Consider the following 21178-nt stretch of genomic DNA (forward strand, 5'->3'; position numbering starts at 1 on the left):
AAAATTCTGGACAATATGAAATAACATTATTTTTAAATAAATGTGTAACAACAAACTTGAAAAGTTGAATTTAAATTCTGAGAAACGTTAGGGACCTGACCTTGGGCGAATACAAAAAAGAGTTAAGACTTAATTATTGCAAAATGATTAAACGATTGTGTTGGTCTTTCCAATTCAGTAATTCGATGATTGTACGACTTTGTAGGTCCTAATTTGGGATTTATGTTTATTCCTATTTTTATTATTATATTATTTAAGTCAAAGTCGTCGAAACACCGTGGTAATTATAAGGTCATTGAAATTGCTATGAGAGAGGTGAACTTTATTACCTTGACTATCATCGCTTAAACCAGTTTTATTTCAATATGGTTGTCGTTTTTCCTCGAAAATTGTAACACTTTTTTTAGGACGTCAAGGGCTGTCAAATAAACTCATTTTAAAATAACACTGCTATAAGCGTAGTAAGCAGTTGAAAATTACTGATGATTAACGAATACTTTGATTAAAATAACTTTAAACTTTACGAGTGTTGGAATGGTAAGGTAAAAGTATATTTTGTCACCTAAATTAAAACGAGAAATACATAAAGGACAGTCTTGAATGTCGATATTATAATAAAGAAGTAAAGATTTAGGATTCTTATCACATCTGTGTAACAGGTTGGTCAATATGTAGGTTTCAGGAATTCAAAAGTCTGAGGTGACATGTGTATATGGTTCATTGTCTAGCGTCTCTGAGACTTCAGCCTGGCCGATTAAGATTGTACGAGCTGAATGGGCCTCGGCTATAGTGGCCAGGAGATATTTTTCTCCCTGGGAAAGTAATAAAGGACAAAATAATTATCTTCTCCCACAGCTTTATGAAATCTCCGAGCAATAATATAAATAAACTTCGTAAATACACACATAGTCAAAATTATATATAATATTCATCAGTCATCTTAGTAAACATAACACTAGCTACGCTTAATTTGGGGCTAGAAGACGATGTGTGTATTTAAGTAGTTTATTCATTTATTTATCTCCTGCATATGCTAGCCGAGCAGCACCTTTTAAATGTCAGAATTTAAAACAAAACGCCGCGTAGATATTCCAACGTTATGCCGCATTTTTAATCAGGCCCTGTATGTATTATTTGGGATAAGAACCTCTGCCCAAGCATGGCTACACACTTTGCATTTAGGCGGAAGCTATCGTTCACTTAAAAATTGTGGTCACGTGTCCGACGGTCTTTCCTCGTGATTGTTGGCGTCAAGCTCCTCTAGGGTGTCGCTGGACGAGTGGGTTAAGTCGCTGAGTTCATCGATCTGTTTCTGTTTCTTTCTCACGTTCCAGTGCAGGCATTCGCCGAGGGAGTCAAACCAATCCGAGATTTGATCCTGAGCGCATATCGAAGGCACAGGGTACACAGATGTCGTCACGTACAGACTATAAAACAATAAAGTTGACAGGTAAGTTTCTATTTAATCTTTGGTGTTATATAAGAAGATAATTTATAACCAAAATTCACAGAGAATTTACTAATTTATAATATAATAGATTAAATTAAATTTATATATGATAAAATTTAAAGATTTTCACTATCACAGACTAAAATAAAGAAAAGAGTTTTAAATATCGACATTATAAAGGTAAAGAAAAGGGTTTTGCTTCAAGAAAAAAAAAACAAAAGATGACTCTGAATCAAATCTGAAGCAACGATGCTGTAATTTTATAAGCAACGTTTGTTATGACAAATATATTAATGCAGCTGTATCAGTTTGGGAGTTCATAATTTTTAAGTTACGCGTCAAAATTCCCGTCAAGCATTAAATTATGATCGAATAAATTGTAATAAATAAAAAATAAACCAGTTTAACTAATCAACCAAAATTAATCATCACATAACCTTAGAAAATATACCAAAAACCAAAAACTCCCAATAACCAAGTAAAAGCAAAGCGTGCATAAACAATAAAAAAAAAACATACAAAACGTGCAAACAGAGCAAACAACCGTTTAATACACAGCATTTATTTTTTGCGAGGCTACGATGTATAGAATAACATGTAAAGATCAAACCACTCAATAACTTGCTTCTGCTGGTATCTACATGCCTGCGCCATTAAAGAAAAAATGTGTACAAGGTTGCCGATGTCATGCTATCTCTTTCGCTTGATATTCAATATACGGAGTTACGGAGATTTGGACTTATATTTATTGTAAATATTCATTTTAGTTTGTAATTATTATTGTCCTAGAAAAATATATTTCTCGTTGGTTCATTATATTAATAAAAAAAATATATATATATGTGTATATATATATATATATATATATACATATATATGTATATATGGAGTGCGAATATTGTACGAATGTGATGTAAATCTTATTATATAAAGGCGCGGGCTACAAGGATGCTGTCATTCTATAGTACGCAAATACTGAACCATACTGAATTTACAGTTCTAAAACTGTATATATTTATTATAGTTATAAGTAACAGACCCACGGCCCACTTGATGGTAAGTGGAAAACCATCGCCTAAAAGCAAAATGCATCCATTTCTTACTACACATGTTTTAGATCGAACTAACTCGCATTTCTCCTTTTTTTGTTAAGCATCGTAGTGGATTCAGCCAGTATTCAGTCGACTTTATCTACAAACTACATGCTCATATTAAGTCAGTGGATAGGAAGACTCAAAGGTCGCAACTTTTTACTTTTTGTAGATTTATTATTATCTGTGTATTTCACGGTATAAACTTGGTATGTCATTAATGGGTGGTTGAGTAAACTTTTTTTTTTTTTTACACAATGATTTATTTTATCGCTGAACAACCGTAATTTTGAGGTAGTATTTTTAAAATAGTATGACTTCTAGAGTATTAGAAGATCTTGCGTTTTTAGAAGGTCACAAAAATAACAAATGTAACAATGTTTACGAATGTTAATGCGAATTTTTCACCAAACAACCATGCCCATCGTTTTGATGTTTCGTAAAATGAATCTTTTAGAACCCGTGAATGACAACACTTAGATCAATTGTTATTTATTACCTATCACCAGCCGTGAGTATCAATTGTGACCGTCCATCAAACGAGACGCTCGCCTTGTTATGGGCTTCTAGGCTTAGTTTTATCTGAAACAAGCTCGCGTATTTTAGAAACCTTGGTATAGTGGTGAAATGATGAATAAAATTATTTTTGCTCTGGCAAATCCAACAATCCAAAGTAAACTGAATGCAATGGTAATTCTTGGTTTGAATGCAAAAAAAGAAAAAAAAATGTCTACTCGATTGATGTAAACAACGTTTTGAAAATATAAAAAAATACTAAACCTATAAATTCAAGATTACTATATTTATTTTTATTTATTTCAACACATTAGTTTAATGTCTGATTTTAAAACACACTTTACATTGAAAAGTTATGAAATAATGATGTTTACATACTAAGAAAAGTCAGAAAAAATTGAGTTTACATGCGATCTTTGTATGTTTATTTATTAAAATTCTTTATTGCAAAATATAATCAGAAACATGTACATAGGCGAAACCTAATACCTAGAGGCAATTTCTACCATTTTACCTTTGGTAAAGTGGGCAGGGTTATTATTTTGCGTAAATAAAGAAGACGTAAAGAATATTTTTTGTTTATCTCTTGGGCCTAAAATGAGAGATCTTCTGTCCTTTTTTTTGACACGCACTTTGACATTATTCATGCAAAGCTATAACGCGACAGATTTATGTCAGACCAGAAGGTCAACCTAGGACCTAACAAGGACTCATGTCTCCATTTTACTGAGATACGGCTAAGCAAGCGTTATAGATTTTATCCTACATAGGTAGCCGAAAGAGTTATTTAAATTGAATGTTTTGATCTTTACAAATTATTGCGAATCTGTTCATTGGCAAAAAAATAAAGTATATCTAAAAGTTCTAAACACATTTTAAACTAAATGTCAAAACTAAAAGTAGTCATCAATCTTTTGATAATATTCCATGCTTAAATATTTCTTGATTTAAAAAGGCAAAAAAAATGACTTTTGATGCGTACACTACATACAAATATTTAGGTACGTCGTAGTGCGATGTTGGTGATAAATACATACGTTCACTTAAAACTAAAGCTAAGATTGTTCCAAACGCGCCCTGGGCTAATAAGAAGCCCACAACAAACGAATTGTCATTTAAAACTGTTTAAAAGCAAACTGTTACACTCACATTATTTCTTACTTGTCTTATAATGTAAACAATCTGTTTAAAAATCATAAAAACACAATTATGATAAAATAAATAAAAACACAAAAAAACAAAAACCTTTTCTCTATATGTGTTTTTATTGTCATCTTAGCAGTTTAAACTATTGAAGTTAACACAAAAAATTAACAAAAAGATTGTTTACATTATAAAACGGGTAAAAAAAAAATGACCGACCATAAATCTACGAAAAGAGCTTAATTTCTGATTTATTTAAAAGCATTGCAAGCTAGCTAAAGGGTTAGAATGCGTTATAATTGTATGCAATATAACTGCTGGTAACAAGTACCTATCTCCGTGTTGCAATGCTTGTCGATTGCGGCCGTCGAAAGATACCCACATCGCATTTCTGGCGTCGGGCGATAAGGCAATCTAAAAGGTCAGTTACTGTATTAACGTGATCTGGTGCCGGAAGACCAGTCTTCGGACCAGTGCCAGTGTGGACTTATGACTCCGAAACTTGCTCGCTAACTATGGTCTCATAAAAACGCTCAGGATTCACTCAGCGGGCGATGGAGAGAGCTATGCTTAGAGTATCTCCACATGATCGAATCAGGAATGAGGAGATAAAAGTAGCAATGTGCTGGGCAAAGTTCGGAAAACCGATGGACGACGTCAGTAGCGTGCACTGGGCTTCTTACCAGGGTATGCATACATTGGAAAGATGGGTAAAAACGCCAAAAATTCTGCTACTATACGAGTGATATATAAATTTTAGGGTAGGAAGTGCTTTTGTGAATGTACGAAGTGCACGCCACTGACGTTGGTGTCCCAAGCCGCTGGACTGGCGACCTCAATTAGAGATGGACGGATGATAATAAGCAAGTCCCAAGTGGCAAAATACCGTGGTATTTGGAACTCCATATAAAATACCTAGATCTTTTTATTTTTTACTTTTAGACCTAGATGTCCAGTAGATTGGTTGACAAAATGATGATGGACAGATTTACTGCCTCGGTGGTCTAGGTAAGCTTGTTCGAATGAGGATCCTCGAAAGAGGTCTCGGGATTTTTTTTTCCCGTCTGTCGAAAATGTTCGAAAATATTTTTTCATACCATCTTCGTCTAGAATTAGATTATACTAATTCCTGCGGGAACTTTAAAAATTACTATATAACATTTGTATTAATGCGGACGAAAGTCACTATAGTCGTAAAAATGTAATAGGCCCGTTTTGACATTTGTCATCGCGACGTAACTAGTTATGGAACCATAAGACTCTGTACTCGATACTCACGATAAATCAATTCAAGTTTGTATCAGTACTGGATTGATATTATTATGAATTGTAAAGTGTTCGTTCGTTCAAAGTATTCCTTTAACTTCACAACCAATACGCGTGACTGGCTGTTGATTATACGTCCACTTTTCAACATGTTGAAACAGAGTTAGTACTATATAACAACAAACACAAAAATCGAGTCAAATCACTATGTTTAAATTAATGTCCAAAATAGAAGAGCCATAGTTAACGTAATAGTAAACAATATATATCAAACTTAAACGAGCGCACAGTCAACTTTACAAGATGAGGAACGAAAAACTGCGCAGTGCGCGCGGGGACGCTTCAGTCATGTGCCGCTTGGTCAGATACATCAACTCAGACTCATTATTTAGAACCCATTTTGAGAACCAAGCTCATTCGTTGCAGTAAAAATAACTACACAATATTTAATTTCGATATTCAGTAAAAAAATGGTTACAGCTCTAGTATAAAAAAAAAAAGACTGAGAACGTAACTGTTTTCGGAACGTGTCGCAACAATTATAAATTGCATGCTACTATGAAGTTAGCGTAAAAAGAATACTCGCGATATATTCTTTCGTATTATTTAACGTCCCAAAAAAATTTACGTATTTTTTAAAACACTTTCTTCTTTTGTTTCTTTCAGTTTCGTTCCAAGTTACATTCGTCTTGCACAAATGTCAAAACGGGCCTATTACATTTTTACGACTATAGCAATCTCCATTTTCGAAATTTAGTTTTTTCGAATATAATAAAGAATGCTCCATAAGGGCCTTATAAATAAACGTGACATAACGTCGGAATAGTATTGCAGTGTTTTGTTCACCTTCAATACGCAGTAGGTACTTTTCAAATGACAGAGGTTAAAAAAAAACACGTGATAACGATTTCGACGTTATGCCACTTTTTATGATAAGGCTTTAACCCTATACCAATTAACGTGGTATAGCGTTGTGGTAGTAATGCGGTATTTTAAGTATGTAGTCTGTAGTAGTGCTGCTTTTTTTTATGCTCTGACATTTCATAGGTGCTGTCAGTTGAAGTGTGACAAAACACTGCGTAACAATTTCGACGTTGTGCCACGTTTATAGATAGGATAAGACAAGGATTGTATACGAGCGCAGTTTAGTTACCTTGAGCTCCACTCCAGCCGGTACGACTATCGGCCTGAATGAGAGTGAGTGCGGGCAGATTGGTGTCACCATGATCGCGGGAACTGACGGATGGATCATACTGGCACCCGCAGCCACGGCGTACGCTGTGCTACCCGTCGGCGTTGATACTATTAAACCTGTTAACAAACGTTGCCTTTTCAAAATGAAGCATTTGTTGATAAATTGCTAAGCAAACCTGTTATGTTTTTTGTTTTATTTTTTTTAGGTCTCTACTGAAAATGAGCGTTGCAGTAATCCTTGGCGGGTACACAATGACGCAACGTACGTGTTTTTTTCCCGCCTCTTTTTAACGTTTTTCGTGGTCAACCTAATTGCTTACGATGTTAATAATCGCTTACTATGGGCCTCGTAAGAGGGCTTAGAGTCACTCAGCGAGCGATTGAGAGAGCAATGTTGGGAGTATCTCTTCTTCTCTTCTTGCAGTGCCGACTACGGAGTATCCTTGCAGTATCGAAGGTTGGCAAACATTAAAGCTATCTGGACAGCTGCACGGAACAAAGATTTTCCCGAACCATTGGCGTACATTTCTACTGTAGTATCTCTACGTGATCAAATTAGAAATGAGGAGATCCGTAGGAGAACCAGAGTTAAGCGAGTCGGAAAGCAGAAACGGGAATGGACGGGCACATAGCTCGGAGAACCGGTTCAAAGGTGCTGGAATGGCGATATAAAAAATATAGTTTCGAGAATGTACCAAATACGGTTTATTTCCAAAGGCAAGACACTATTTTTGTTGTCTATGGCTGTCACTGAATGTATTTAGTTACTCTTAGAGACTATATAGTTTTTTTTGCATGCATGCATGTAATTTATATCTATATATTTTTTCATATCTTCTTCTTTTTCCCTTATTCCACGCTATGTGTACACAACACCATCTCAACGAACAATCGATCGGCACAAAAAGTCTTCTGTAATATGTAAACAAATTTTTATAGTGTTTTAACTACATTTTGAGGAAATATCAAATTAATAATATTTTTTATGAAATTTATAAATACTATATACTATAATTCAAATTCGAATTCAAAAATATTTTCTTCATGTAGACCTTATTACAGGCACTTATGAAGCGTTCATACATTTAAAATATTACACTAATGTTAGTGATGGTGATAACTGCATTCGTTAACTTAAAACTAAAGCTAGGAGGGTTCCAAACGCGCCCTGGTCTAAGAAGAGCCCACAACAAACTTAGCCAGGTTTTTTTTTCTTGTTATCACCATCTCACAGTCTAGTTAATGTTGAGCTATGAAGTTATATGTAAAACTATCTATACAAATTTTATATGTCGTTTCTTTTTGACTCTTCCTGCATCATTACTGTAAGCAACAACTGGGATTTTAATTTACTGATTATAGGCTAGTTAAAAAAACTCACCGTCGCCCTGTACAGACGTAATGTGTTTTCCATCGAGGAAGAGATCAATATTGGAGAGGTAGGGGGAAGGCCCTCTGTCCACCACCACCTCATTGAGCACGAGTATCGTTGTGGGCTTCTTCTTGTCTTTACCGTCCTCAGTTGTCTTCCGGAGCACCACGCATTGGAGACGCGACCTTAACGTCAATGCTGCGTGACCTTGAAAAGGAGAAAAATCAGTAAAAATTTGGTCTGGTGGGAGGTCTTGGTCGAAAAGAGTTACTACCCTACAGTAAAATGCTGCATACAAGACGATTAGTCTTATGGTTTTAATATAAGAGAGCTAACACGCGAGCCGATCCAATCCGCCTTCCGAGAATAGTGAATAGTTATTTAACATTTAATTAAACTCAGCTTACCCTCCAAAACATTCATAACTTGATCCTGGAAATTGTTGAACTCGAATGGGGTGAGGAAACCCAACGATCCCAAATGGAATGCCATCACTGGTGGCACAGATTGCTGGAAGAATAAAATCTATCATTAGAATAATAGGTTACATGATGCATCGTGCCTCTTGACCGCCTTACTTTTTAAACTAATAGGTAGCTTGTTTGTTGTTGAATTTAAATTGCCTTTTCTTTTTGACACTTCCAGGGATCGTGATGATGATAATGACTGGCGCTTTATATCTCAATTTACATTAAATTAAATACACAAATCTTTGTCAGACAAATCTTTTACACAAACAATTGTCATCTTCAGCAACACATACATACGTACATATTATCCTTGGATAATAGATATTCGAAAACCAAAACAAGTCTATATTCGATTAAGAAGAAAGCATGATATGTGAAAGGTATTGTGAAAAGGAAAAGAAGTTCATACCTGGAATAAGGAACTGGCATGTAACAGCGTGCCGTCCCCTCCGAGGCAGATTATAAAATCAATCTTGTCAGTGAGATCATCTGTGCCGGCGCGGAACGTCATAAGACGTTCCCTCACCGATGAGAAGTCGCCGTACTCCTTGAGCAGCGTGTCATCTAAAACTGCCGCTTCGACGAACACCACCATGCTTTTGTCCTGGAATTAAGAAATTATATCTAAGCAATGATAAGGTGCTGGAATGGCAGCCCCGAACTTGTAAGCGCAGCGTTGGTCGACCCTCAACGAGGTGGACAGACGACATTAAATGCGTCGCAGGTAGCCCCTGGATCCAAGCGGCACAGAACCGTGTAATTTGGAACTCTGGAGATTGGAGATTGGAGTCTATCGGTTGATGATGAAGCAATGATAGCCTAGTAGGCTTCGGGCTCCCTTTTGGGAGACCAGTTTCGATCTCCGGCACACAACTCTTAACTTTTAGGAGTTATGTAAAGCTTTAACGGTGAAGGAAAACATCGTGAGGAAACAAAGGTACTGAGAGTAATGCATAACGTTCTTAAAAGGCATGTGAAGTCTGCCTATTTGCATTTGGCTAGCGTGGTGGACTACGGCCTTAACCTTTCTCTTTCTGAGGAGGAGAACCGTGCCCTGTAGTGGGCCGCTAATGAGATGACGATGATGATTATCTACTCAAATTTGACGTATTGAGTGTCCTATTTATTAATTTTGAACTACACAATGATGAATTTCCCAATGATAAGGCTACTTAGAAGCAGACCGCGCCGCTCCGCTTTAATCTCTCAGATGATAGAAAAATGATTGTTAAACTATAAAATTATGTTGTTGTAAGAGCAACAGCTGATTTTCTCGCCGGCTTCTTGTCCTTCTTGAAATAAATGAATTTTGAATTTAGTATTGTGGAATAGATTAAGGTTCGCAACCGCATCTGATAAAAAGCAACGTAGAGGTGTTCCTTGATGGTGGACATTAGAAAGTAGGATGTGATTTTATGAGTTTCATAAGAAAAATGTTATTTATAATGTGCAATAGAAAGTCTCATGTTTTTTGTAAACAAATGATGGTATGTAGTAGGAAGGAAAGGTAGTAAGTTTATGAAGTTAAAAATGTATGACGATAAATTTAATAAATTACCTGTTTTGACGCAACTTTAATAGGTACCAGTTCTAGGTGCCACAAATTAGCACAAAAATATTTTTTTTTTGATTATTTTTTACTACACTATACGGTACTTCTGAATTGTTAATGTGCCACATAAACCTAACTTTTTTTAAATCGTAGAGTAGCTTTTTTGTAATTAAATACTTCATTGTTGTGAATAAACATTTATAAAAACAGCCTTGTCTATATAGGATTCTTTGAGCCGTGTTTAGAAACAGCAATTTGACAATCGGAAACCTACTCACTTTGTTCAACTTTTTATACTAATTTATTGTTCGCAAAATCGCGTGTCCCATTGAGCCAAATTTAGTCGACGCGTCATACTATTCTTATGAATTACTTTTGCTGTCAGTCGATGAATTTTATATACTAATTGTAGCCCCCTGACTTCATCTGTTGTTTGTGTTTTAAAAATTCTCCTTCAAAGTAATCCATCTATTTGTCCCCAGAGTGCAATCTATCAGATTGAAATTTTTGGTCTCGGGAATCGTTATTGATACATCCGACGAGAATGCTTCTAGGTCGCTTGCTCGCGGTAAAAAATATCGTATGCCCGTCTCTAGAACGCAAGCTATCTCAGTTTCAAAATTGTCATACAGTGCAGTGCAGTGATTGAGACGAACGTTGGTTACATATAGGTTAATAAACAAACGGACGCACCTTCGCATTTATAGTATTAGTTGGTAGATGTTTTTTTCATGAAAACGGTCCAGGGTCGCTATTTCGGTGTAAAAAGTACCAATCTTTGCCAAATTTTGTCACACAATTACCAGTTGCTGAACAGAATATTGGTTATAATATTAGCTATTGCGGAATCCATGATATATTATGAAAATTAAGCTCGATTTGCTATACTCCGTGAAAACAGGAGTGTATGTATGGTGTAATTTGTAATTTATAATTTAATTTTAATGAATTCAATCCTTTTACTCCAAACCAAACAGATTTTTGGCAATGTACCCTCTACACACGTTTCGCTCCGAAACCGGAGCATCCTCAGGAGATCGATCCTTCTTTAAAATTGAATAATTATTCACTGTAGATGAATAAGAGTATAGCAAAATAAGCTTAATTTTCATAAGTAGCGATTATAGCTGTTTCCAAGGTAAGTATCTAAATCTAACAATACCATATTAAAACGAGTAGAAATAAATATGGTGAAAACGGTAAACGATACGTAAATTACTTATAATAAAATTTACAACGTTGTGTTAGATTGGAAGTGCCGTAAATTTTAATAACAAGGCGCGCCCTCTCTCCAATGAAATATTGATACGGAATTTATTGGGCTAATGGTTTGGCTCGAGCTCGCTCAATTTTGTTTATTTCACAAGCACCGCTAGGATAAATTGCCTTTTAATCCTATATTATGTAACATAATTTATGTTTCCCTTAATCAAGGGGCAATATCGCCTCTTGCGTAATGGAATCGATATTAGACTATAAAGAAAAGAGATTATTATCAACCTTCAGCTATAACTAGGCGAATGATCACCGTAGACGTGTAATAAGAATGTTTTTTTTTTTTTTTATATTCTTAGAAGCAGAGACAGTAGGCAGATTTAACAGAGGAAGATTTTTTCCAGTTATATCCATGATACTGTGTATTTAAGCATTTGGACAGCTGTTTTTTTTGCACAAATGTCCTGAGATATGAGCGATACCAACTACTCCAGCTCATAATGATAGGCAAAGTAGAGGACAAACGACGCGTTTGATGGCGAAAGAAGTCCTGGCTGCGCAACATCCGTGAATGGAGATACATCGTTAGAGTGTAAAAATGGTGTCGCTTGGCGCACGACTGCGAGAAGTTCGCTGGACTGACAGCAAACCTCAAGTAGTGGACATCACAAAAAGAAGGAGAAGAAGACAAAAAAAAAGAAACACGTGTTTTTCAGTTTTTAAAAATAATTGAAACCTTGACGGGTGGAATGGGGAATTAAAGTTCTCAATTAGGTTAGGTTTTAGCTTTCTTTCTGGAGACAGGCATAGGCATCGGGGCAAAGTTTCAAATTCAAATTATAGAACGTGTAAATGAAAACCGAAATTTATGTCTGCAAAGACCAGGACTTCTTTCGCCATCAAACGCGTCGTTTGTCCTCTACTTTGCCTATCATTATGAGCTGGAGTAGTTGGTATCGCTCATATCTCAGGACATTTGTGCAAAAAAAACAGCTGTCCAAATGCTTAAATACACAGTATCATGGATATAACTGGAAAAAATCTTCCTCTGTTAAATCTGCCTACTGTCTCTGCTTCTAAGAATATAAAAAAAAAAAAAAACATTCTTATTACACGTCTACGGTGATCATTCGCCTAGTTATAGCTGAAGGTTGATAATAATCTCTTTTCTTTATAGTCTAATATCGATTCCATTACGCAAGAGGCGATATTGCCCCTTGATTAAGGGAAACATAAATTATGTTACATAATATAGGATTAAAAGGCAATTTATCCTAGCGGTGCTTGTGAAATAAACAAAATTGAGCGAGCTCGAGCCAAACCATTAGCCCAATAAATTCCGTATCAATATTTCATTGGAGAGAGGGCGCGCCTTGTTATTAAAATTTACGGCACTTCCAATCTAACACAACGTTGTAAATTTTATTATAAGTAATTTACGTATCGTTTACCGTTTTCACCATATTTATTTCTACTCGTTTTAATATGGTATTGTTAGATTTAGATACTTACCTTGGAAACAGCTATAATCGCTACTTATGAAAATTAAGCTTATTTTGCTATACTCTTATTCATCTACAGTGAATAATTATTCAATTTTAAAGAAGGATCGATCTCCTGAGGATGCTCCGGTTTCGGAGCGAAACGTGTGTAGAGGGTACATTGCCGAAAATCTGTTTGGTTTGGAGTAAAAGGATTGAATTCATTAAAATTAAATTATAAATTACAAATTACACCATACATACACTCCTGTTTTCACGGAGTATAGCAAATTGAGCTTAATTTTCATAATATATCATGGATTCCGCAATATGGATTTATGGTCTCTGCAACTTATCTGTGAAACTGAAACGCTAATAGTTTGTGAGTAAACCGTTTCCATAGTTTTTGCTGAAAGAAATCTGATACAGTCCTAACATCACATGCAAAAGTAAAATCAAGTGACTCCTATCACTTTATCACGCGTCGCATAGCGTAGGTACTATGCACGTGTCGGTCTTTTATCTTCAAGAGGGTTTTCATAAGTAAGCACTTAGAATGTTGTTGAATTAGTTTGTAATGGAAATAAATATGCTTCTTTTGATATATTTTTGATATAATGATTCCTTCTGAATAACTTATGCACCCTTTAACAGTATATCATAATTCCGTTACACGTTGTATATTCATGAGGGCCTACATGCATGCACTTATGGATCGTTCATAAATACATGTTTCCATCACAACATTCGTTAACTTAAACGTAAAGCTTGGAGGGTCCTGGACGCGCCCTGGTCTAAGAAGAGCCTACAAAAAACTTACCCGGGAATTTCTTCGCTAAAACCTCACGAGACATCAGAAAATTTACGCGGACGAAATATCTGACATTCGCTATAGTAGGTAGTAAATATGTCATTGACAATTACCTCATTCGCTGCGACCGCAAGAAGTTTCAAATTACACACACTTGCTTGTAGCTCATGACTTATATTCAAGTACGGGCCCTTGGCGAATGAGTTTAACCGTGTCATCATTAAATCATTTACGGTCGAAGATAATAATAATATAATCAACCTATTCCAAAATCTTCATATTAGGTAGGTACGTAGTCGAACATTAGGTAACAAAGAAACAAATGAAACTTTTATCTATTCGAAGTATTTTTGTCTGGTGGGAGGCATCAGCTGTGACCAGTTACCACCCTACCGACAAAGACGTGCAACTAAGCGATTTAGCGTTCTCGTACGATGTCGCGTTTCAACCGATAAGGGGTAGGAGTTTAATATAACTGCCCTACTCCTTAACAAGTTAGCCCGCTGCCATCTTAGACTGCATCATCACTTACCTGAAAAGTATAAGAGTACCGAGTATAAATTATGGGATCCTCGTTTTCCGGATGTTTTTTTTTATGTTTTTATGTACACATTTTATGTATACATTTTAAATAATTAGTAATTTAGAGATGCGATATGTATAATTCTATTTTTTGTTCGTAAGGGGTTTATTTTGAAATGGTCCAATAGATCAGATGAAAAGTTTGAGAGACAGACAATGGAACTCTACAAAAAATGATAGCAAATCAACCGCGATTACTGCTATCGAATAAATATGCATTGTTTACGCAATCGCACAACTGTAACATCGCGCTTGTACACTCGAAAGGGTTACGAAGTTGCAGTGGCGTGCAGAGGGTCTTCGACCAGGGTATGCATAAAGCAGGTACATGGAAAAATTCCCTTCCAATACGAGTTATGTAAAATCATTTGGTTAGACAGTGCTTTTGTGCACATATGAAGTGCACGCCTCTGCGCAAATGAATTCAGTATATCGGGGTACATCATTTCTATCAAAGTTAGTAGTAGTAGCATATTTTTCGCATATAGCACATAGTACCTATTCAAACTTGATTTATACATTACTAGCTGTTGCCCGCGACTTCGTCTGCGTTTGATTTTGTATTTTGATGTGGCATTCAATTTAGTTGTAGTTCTAAAAAAGTTTAAAGTATTCAGTATCGCTAAGCCTTAAATGAGGGGTTTGCTGCTGTCCGCTGAGGAGTTCTGTCCTCTATCTCCAACCACATTCATCAGATATTCACAAAGTTTGGGCAAAATTAAACACATATTATAACTTCTATAGTACAAAAATAATTATTTAAATCGGTTATAATTTGTCGGAGTTATGGTGTAAAATCGTCAAACACTTTCATCCCCTCTCCCAAAACAACCGAGCTCAATGTCGGGATAAAAAGTATCCTATATTACATCTAACACTTCCAAGAATATGTTTACAAAGTTTCATGAGGATCGGTTAAGTAGTTTTTGCGTGAAAGCGTAACAAACAAACTTACATTGACATTTATAATTTTAAGTAGGGATTTACTTTTTAATTTGTAGAACATTTATTTCATATGTCTGTTTTAAAAAAAAAAACTGCAATGTTTATGGCCATCATCATTGATAGGTCTACTGCTTTTATATAAATTTAAAATGCATATAAAATTTGTTTTAAACGTGTCTCATTTTAATATGGACCTTTGAAAAAGTAGATCGAATCTGCAACGTTTCCTACTAGATGACGCTACAGTCGCTATAAGACTGATGTAAAAGGCATATACTAATTTCGGCATCGACGGTAGGAGAGCCGTAACTTAATTGGAGAAAACGCTCAGGCCACGATTGCCTGAGTGTCGCAGATTCAAATACTGTCGGTTCCGAAAAAAAATTAAATTTATAAAATTGATAATTTCTCCAAGTTTAGGTAAAAACACTATTAAAAATAATAAAATTATAGGTCTACTGCTACTACTAATTGTATTGCTAAGGCTAAGTACTTAGTTGGGATATCTTACGTGAACAAGCCAATGTACGAGCTGGACGAATGGCACTAGTATTGTTGCGTCGTGCACCTTCTTGATGACCAACACCGTCAGCGGTGGCTTGTACCACGTGAGCCGCTGCGACGCCGGGTCCTGGATCTGCCTATAAAAGTATAACTTATATTATTTTAGTTCAGAGTCAAGTCAAAGTCAAATATTTCTTTATTCAAATGGGCACATAGATGGCACTTTTGATGCATACATTGCATGTAGCATTGGCACAGTGTGTATTGGCGCAGATTGCAGCGACCCTGCTTTCTGAGCCCAAGGCCGTGGGTTCGATTCCCACTACTGGAAAATGTTTGTGTGATGAGCATATGAATGTTTTTCAGTGTCTGGGTGTTTATATGTATTTTCTAAGTATTTATGTATATAATTCATAAAAATATTCGTCAGGCAGATTAGTACCCATAACACAAGCTACGCTTACTTTGGGGCTAGATGGCACACTTTACAATATAATATGTTACAAATTTATAAAATGTTGGTAGCTCCTGCATTTTTAAATGAACATTTTGTTTAACTTGGGTTTTCCCGATTTAGGAATAATTAAAGTTTCTTAAGGCACATACGTATCTTAAAGAAATACAGAGTAGGTACATTTAGTTTTTTTGCATCAAAATGTAAAATAAATTATCTATGCCTATTGAGTTTTTAGTAAATAATTTTATTATAATAATGAACATTAACAGAACCGGACACTGGAACGTAATAAATAATGCTTATTTAAACACTGATTCCATTCAAGGAAATACTATTACACTTTATGGCGTAACATTTGTTAACATAAATACTATAACAAGCGATAATAATGCGAGAATTGGCCATTGTGTTGAAGATATTGAAGTTTACTTTTTAACGGGTTTCTCTTACATAAAGACACGAGTGACAGACCTTAGTCATACAATCGTGTTATTTTGAAAAGTAAAACGCTAACCCAATATACATTCTCACCACCACTGAATTTTAAGATTTATAATTTTCATTATTTTTTTTTGCGTTTCCTTAGGGAGGAAACGTATTAAGATAAACTTAAGCGCACGGAGGTTTTAGTAATTGTCTGTTAAAACTATCAAATTAAATAGCATAAAAAATATGTAAGGTATGGTAAGTTCTATTTCTTTTTTTAACCGACTTTAAAAAGGAGGAGGTTCAAAATTCTTTGGAATCTTTTTTTATTACGTATGTTACCTGATTATGCGATGACATGACCTGAACCGATTTGAAAAATAATTTTCCTGTTTTAAAGGGCATACTTTCCAGGTGGTCCCATATTAATTTTAAATCGGTCGAGCTGTTATTAAAAATTTAACAATAATGTAACCCAAAGTAACAATTTTTGTTTGCTATTTATTTCCTGGGCGTAGGTTGAAGTCGGTTTTTTCATTTATAAATACTTTATATATTATAATACATATACTTAGATAATAAAGACAACAAATAAGGATTTTAGACTTGAGAGTGTATTAAGGCTTAAACGAGTTAAATTACATACTTAGTTAGACTTGGAAGGTTTTTCCGTAGACCGTAGTTAACTTTTAACGTCACGATGTTGCACGTTTCAAATAGGAGAGTCTTATCGGAGAGTTATTTTTCATATTTTTCTCAGTATTCTTAATTCCATCACCGAATTCATGGTGGCTAGGTTGAATACCAACAGACGGATTTAGACGTTCGAAATTGAAATTATGAAATGTACTTATAAATAACTTTGATTGGTCCACAGCATTCGTTCATAGAAACTTTTTTCAGATTGTTACTTTTTGTTACTGAGTTTCTATCTGATGAGATGTAATAGCCAGTGTTTTGCGTACGCGCTAAGTAGTAAATACGTTTATTCTAGCACACTTTGTCAATACTATCATTTCAGTAATAATCTTATTATCACTGAAATAAAATTACTTCTCGATAAAATAGCTTTGCAAGAATTATTAAAATCAGTTTCAGAGTTTATTTTTTTTCTTTCATTTTAAAATAATTAGGATCACCGGAAATTACAGGGAGAATGACATAAAAATATATACTTACATAACCATTGCAGAGTTTTTCATTATTCTGCCGCATGGTCCAAACTGTTGTATTGGAGACGGTGCGTTCAGAGATCTTGTTCTCCTGTAACAATGAAAACCATATTTGATGATTTGGACTAGTCTCCACATTACTAAACTAGATGGCGCCACAGGCAGGAATAACGCACAGCCCCACAATGCTCTATAGGAATTGTCATGTATGGGTGCAATATACGTTACTTCCAAACACGAATCGTCGGATCTTGGTCCTCCGACCACAGCACCACTCAGAGGAAGTTCTTTCTATTTTACGGTCGAGCACATTCCCTAAGCTTCTTAGTCTTTAACTGCTGTTTCCGGGGAATTCCCGTCGCATTGATACTTTTTTCTGCCAATCAATCAATATCTCATATGGTGATACGAGTGACGTCAGTGGCAAACTTAGCCTCGGGTTAGATATATCGTGGATGCAACGCATGCTTTTCCAGTTATTTGCGTAAGCAATATGTTAGGTGCTTTAATTTTTGTTGTTCATACCAGCGCATATTTCCAGTTTTGTGCTTGTGATTCAAGTTAAATTAACTGCCTACGGTCTTTCTGCCTTAGGTATTAGAGATAAACTGCCATTTTAAATGAACTTCAATAACGAATGTTATTGATAATACTAACTAACAAATTAAGGTAAATGGGAAAACCTAATTTAAATAACGCACTTAATGATCCAAGAACAATGATAATTTCATGACAATAATGTTAAGAAAGTGGGTCTTTAATGTCTTTAAGGTAATAAACATGCCGAATACATGTATATGGAGTGTTTGATAGCGTTATAATTTAGAACAAATTCACGATAACATCCGGAACATGAAAAAATACAATTATGTACGGCAGTGAATCAACAACAAAAACGTATATTTTTCAAATTCAAAATTCATTTATTTCAAGTAGGCCTAATATAAGCACTTTTGAAACGTCAAGTCTGTCTGTTTGTAGTGATTCTACCACCGGTTCGGAAGGCAGATTCTACCGAGAAGAAGCCGGCAAGAAACTCAGCAGTTGCTCTTTTCCAACATCAACAATTTACATTTTGTATTTTAACATTCATTTTTCTATCTTGTGAGAGCTGAAAGCGGAGCCAGACGCTTCCTAGCAACCTTGTCATTAAAAAATTCATCAATTGTATAGTAACCTCGCTCTAATAAATGTGTTTTAACAAATTCTTTAAACTATGTATATTTACTCTATTATATATCTAGTAGGTATGCCAGTTTTTTTAAAACTTTTTTTTATGGGTTATTATTAATGGAAAAAGCAGATAACCCACCAGGTGTTAGAATATAGTCAGAGATTATAAGAAAGTATACTTATTTCGGTACTATAATGATTATTTCGTAATCACCGTCTTTAATTTATTTCCTACTAGCGTACCCAGCCCGCTTCGCCGGGCTAGATTTTGCTTTATTTTATTTAAACATCAATCAATTTTTAATTTAAGTCTCATATTATATTACATCATTTATTTCTCTCCGTATTCATTCTCTTCTGTTCTCTTCTCGAGCGGGTGAAGATCATTATCTACACCCATGTAAACCCAACAATAGAATATCACCATAGTAAATAAAAGCTTACATTGACATTTATAATATTATAAGTAGGGATAGGGATAGGGATAGAAGATGTAGGAAAACCACGCCCTTTTTATTAAGTCTTATTTTCCTGACAACTTTGATGTGAGAGTCTAGCTCTGTATCTCTCTTTATCTCTACCCTAAGGGCCTTTTTAACACAGGCATGAAAGGGGCACCTGCAAAGTGTACCCCTTTGTCCATCAACCCCTGAGGCGTAGATGTGAAGGCTCATGTGCCGGTAATGACACCGACAACCACGCCCTGCAGAGCGGACCCACAGCATTGCAATTATACTGTTTAGCGGCAGAAATAAGCATGGTGGTATTACTTCCTCGGAACAGCTGTGGCACAAAGAGCTCTACTACTACAAAATGATTGTATAGTTCTACATATGAATGACATCACGAAAAAGTGAACACAGCGCGGTAGGATCTGTTTTGGTTTTAAATAACATACAAGTCCTACTGATAGCAAATTGTTTCCACATATATATAGTTACGAGCTGTTGCCCGCGACTTCGTCTGCGTTTGATTATGTTTTTGAGCCTTAAATGAGGGGTTTGCTGCTGTCCTCTGAGGAGTTCTGTCCTCTATCTCCAACTACATTCATCAGATCTGCACATAATTTGTCGGAGTCTTGGTGTAAAATCGTCAAACACTTTCATCCCCTCTCCCAAAGGAACCGAGTTTAATGTCGGGATAAAAAGTATCCTATATTACTTCTAACACTTCCAAGAATATGTGTACAAAGTTTCATGAGGATCGGTTTAGTAGTTTTTGCGTGAAAGCGTAACAAACATTGACATTTATAATATTAGTAGGGCAGGGAAGTAGGGATAGGGATAGTTATAACACTTATAGCACTGTCTTAGGTCACAGGCCGTCATCTGTAACCACAGACAGATCAGAATATACCTAGTTGTTACCATCCCACCTCTTGCCGCTGATGTCGTGCGAGGCGACTAAGGGAATATAACTTAGTACGGCCAGCACCGTCCTCTGTGCTAATACTACTATTTATTTATTTATATTCCTTATTTGTACATCATTCAGAAAAGAAAAAAAAAAAAGACAAACACTTAAAGGATGTATAAATATTAAGCGATAAGGCCGCCTTTGGTACCCTACCCAAAGGCGGCCTTATCGCTAAGTAGCGATCTCTGCCAGGCAACCTTAGGATTAGGAAAACTAAAAAGGAAAACGGAAAGGTACTATCTACTGCGATCACCAACCCGTCTGCCCAACTTCATGATTATTAGCAAACTTAAATTGATATTTAACAGAATTATTGACTTTGTAGTTTTAAAAAAAAAAATTAAAATTGTTGGATAAAGTGACATCGTCGATATATAGGTTTTATTCGCGATTCAGCTTAATCAAATCAATACAGCCGATAATAATTAGCGAACAAACAAACTGATCTCTGTTTAGGCACAATAACTTGTCAACACTTTACTTTCGTAAAGTTAGACTGGATTAAATTTCGCGTATGTACATGTTTTGTTTCTTATGTTTAATATTGTTTAAACAAAGTTACTTGCGCTTTATAATATGAACTAGGTATTAGAAAAATACAAATCATACCTGAACGCACATCACCCACACGTCTGGCATAAAACCATGTCAGGAACCAATGGTCGCTGATTCCAACGATTGGTGTATTACCATATGCTACGCTTTGACACTGAATACATTTACAATACAGGCTGTTGTTCTATTAAAATTTTGTTTCATTTTCAGCTCAAAGGAGCTCAAAGTTTGATAAGCATACTTATAGTATTTTAGCCAGCGACTTAATATATTACTATCGATTTTCGGTGTAATTTCAGAACCTATACCTAACCTATAGGCACAATTCTCATGACATGGTCTTTTTGCAAAAGCTTGTAAACAAACTTATTTATTTATTTAAACATT

The 21178-nt window shown here is 35.4% G+C and overlaps 1 protein-coding gene across 8 annotated transcripts in view; it reads right to left on the minus strand.

The window, feature by feature from the left end:
* Nucleotides 1-969: 969 nt before the first annotated feature.
* LOC120630800 (NAD kinase-like) overlaps nucleotides 970-21178 on the minus strand; it is a 57810-nt gene continuing 37601 nt past the window's right edge. For 5 of the 8 annotated variants that reach the window (XM_039900085.1, XM_039900087.1, XM_039900083.1 and 2 more), the window contains 8 exons: nucleotides 17655-17738; nucleotides 15600-15729; nucleotides 8912-9106; nucleotides 8440-8542; nucleotides 8042-8239; nucleotides 6620-6777; nucleotides 4532-4614; nucleotides 970-1427 (listed from right to left, as the gene is read on the minus strand). In XM_039900085.1, coding sequence (XP_039756019.1) covers nucleotides 1214-1427; nucleotides 4532-4614; nucleotides 6620-6777; nucleotides 8042-8239; nucleotides 8440-8542; nucleotides 8912-9106; nucleotides 15600-15729; nucleotides 17655-17738 — 1165 coding nt within the window. In that variant the 3' untranslated portion in view covers nucleotides 970-1213. Of the gene's footprint in view, nucleotides 1428-3040; nucleotides 3124-4531; nucleotides 4615-6619; nucleotides 6778-8041; nucleotides 8240-8439; nucleotides 8543-8911; nucleotides 9107-15599; nucleotides 15730-17654; nucleotides 17739-20845; nucleotides 20865-21178 lie in introns of those variants that run through there. The other 3 variants (XM_039900090.1, XM_039900084.1, XM_039900089.1) reach the window with 3 other exon arrangements.

This window comes from Pararge aegeria, chromosome 17 (genome assembly GCF_905163445.1).
Source record: "Pararge aegeria chromosome 17, ilParAegt1.1, whole genome shotgun sequence".
NCBI lineage: Eukaryota > Metazoa > Arthropoda > Insecta > Lepidoptera > Nymphalidae > Pararge > Pararge aegeria.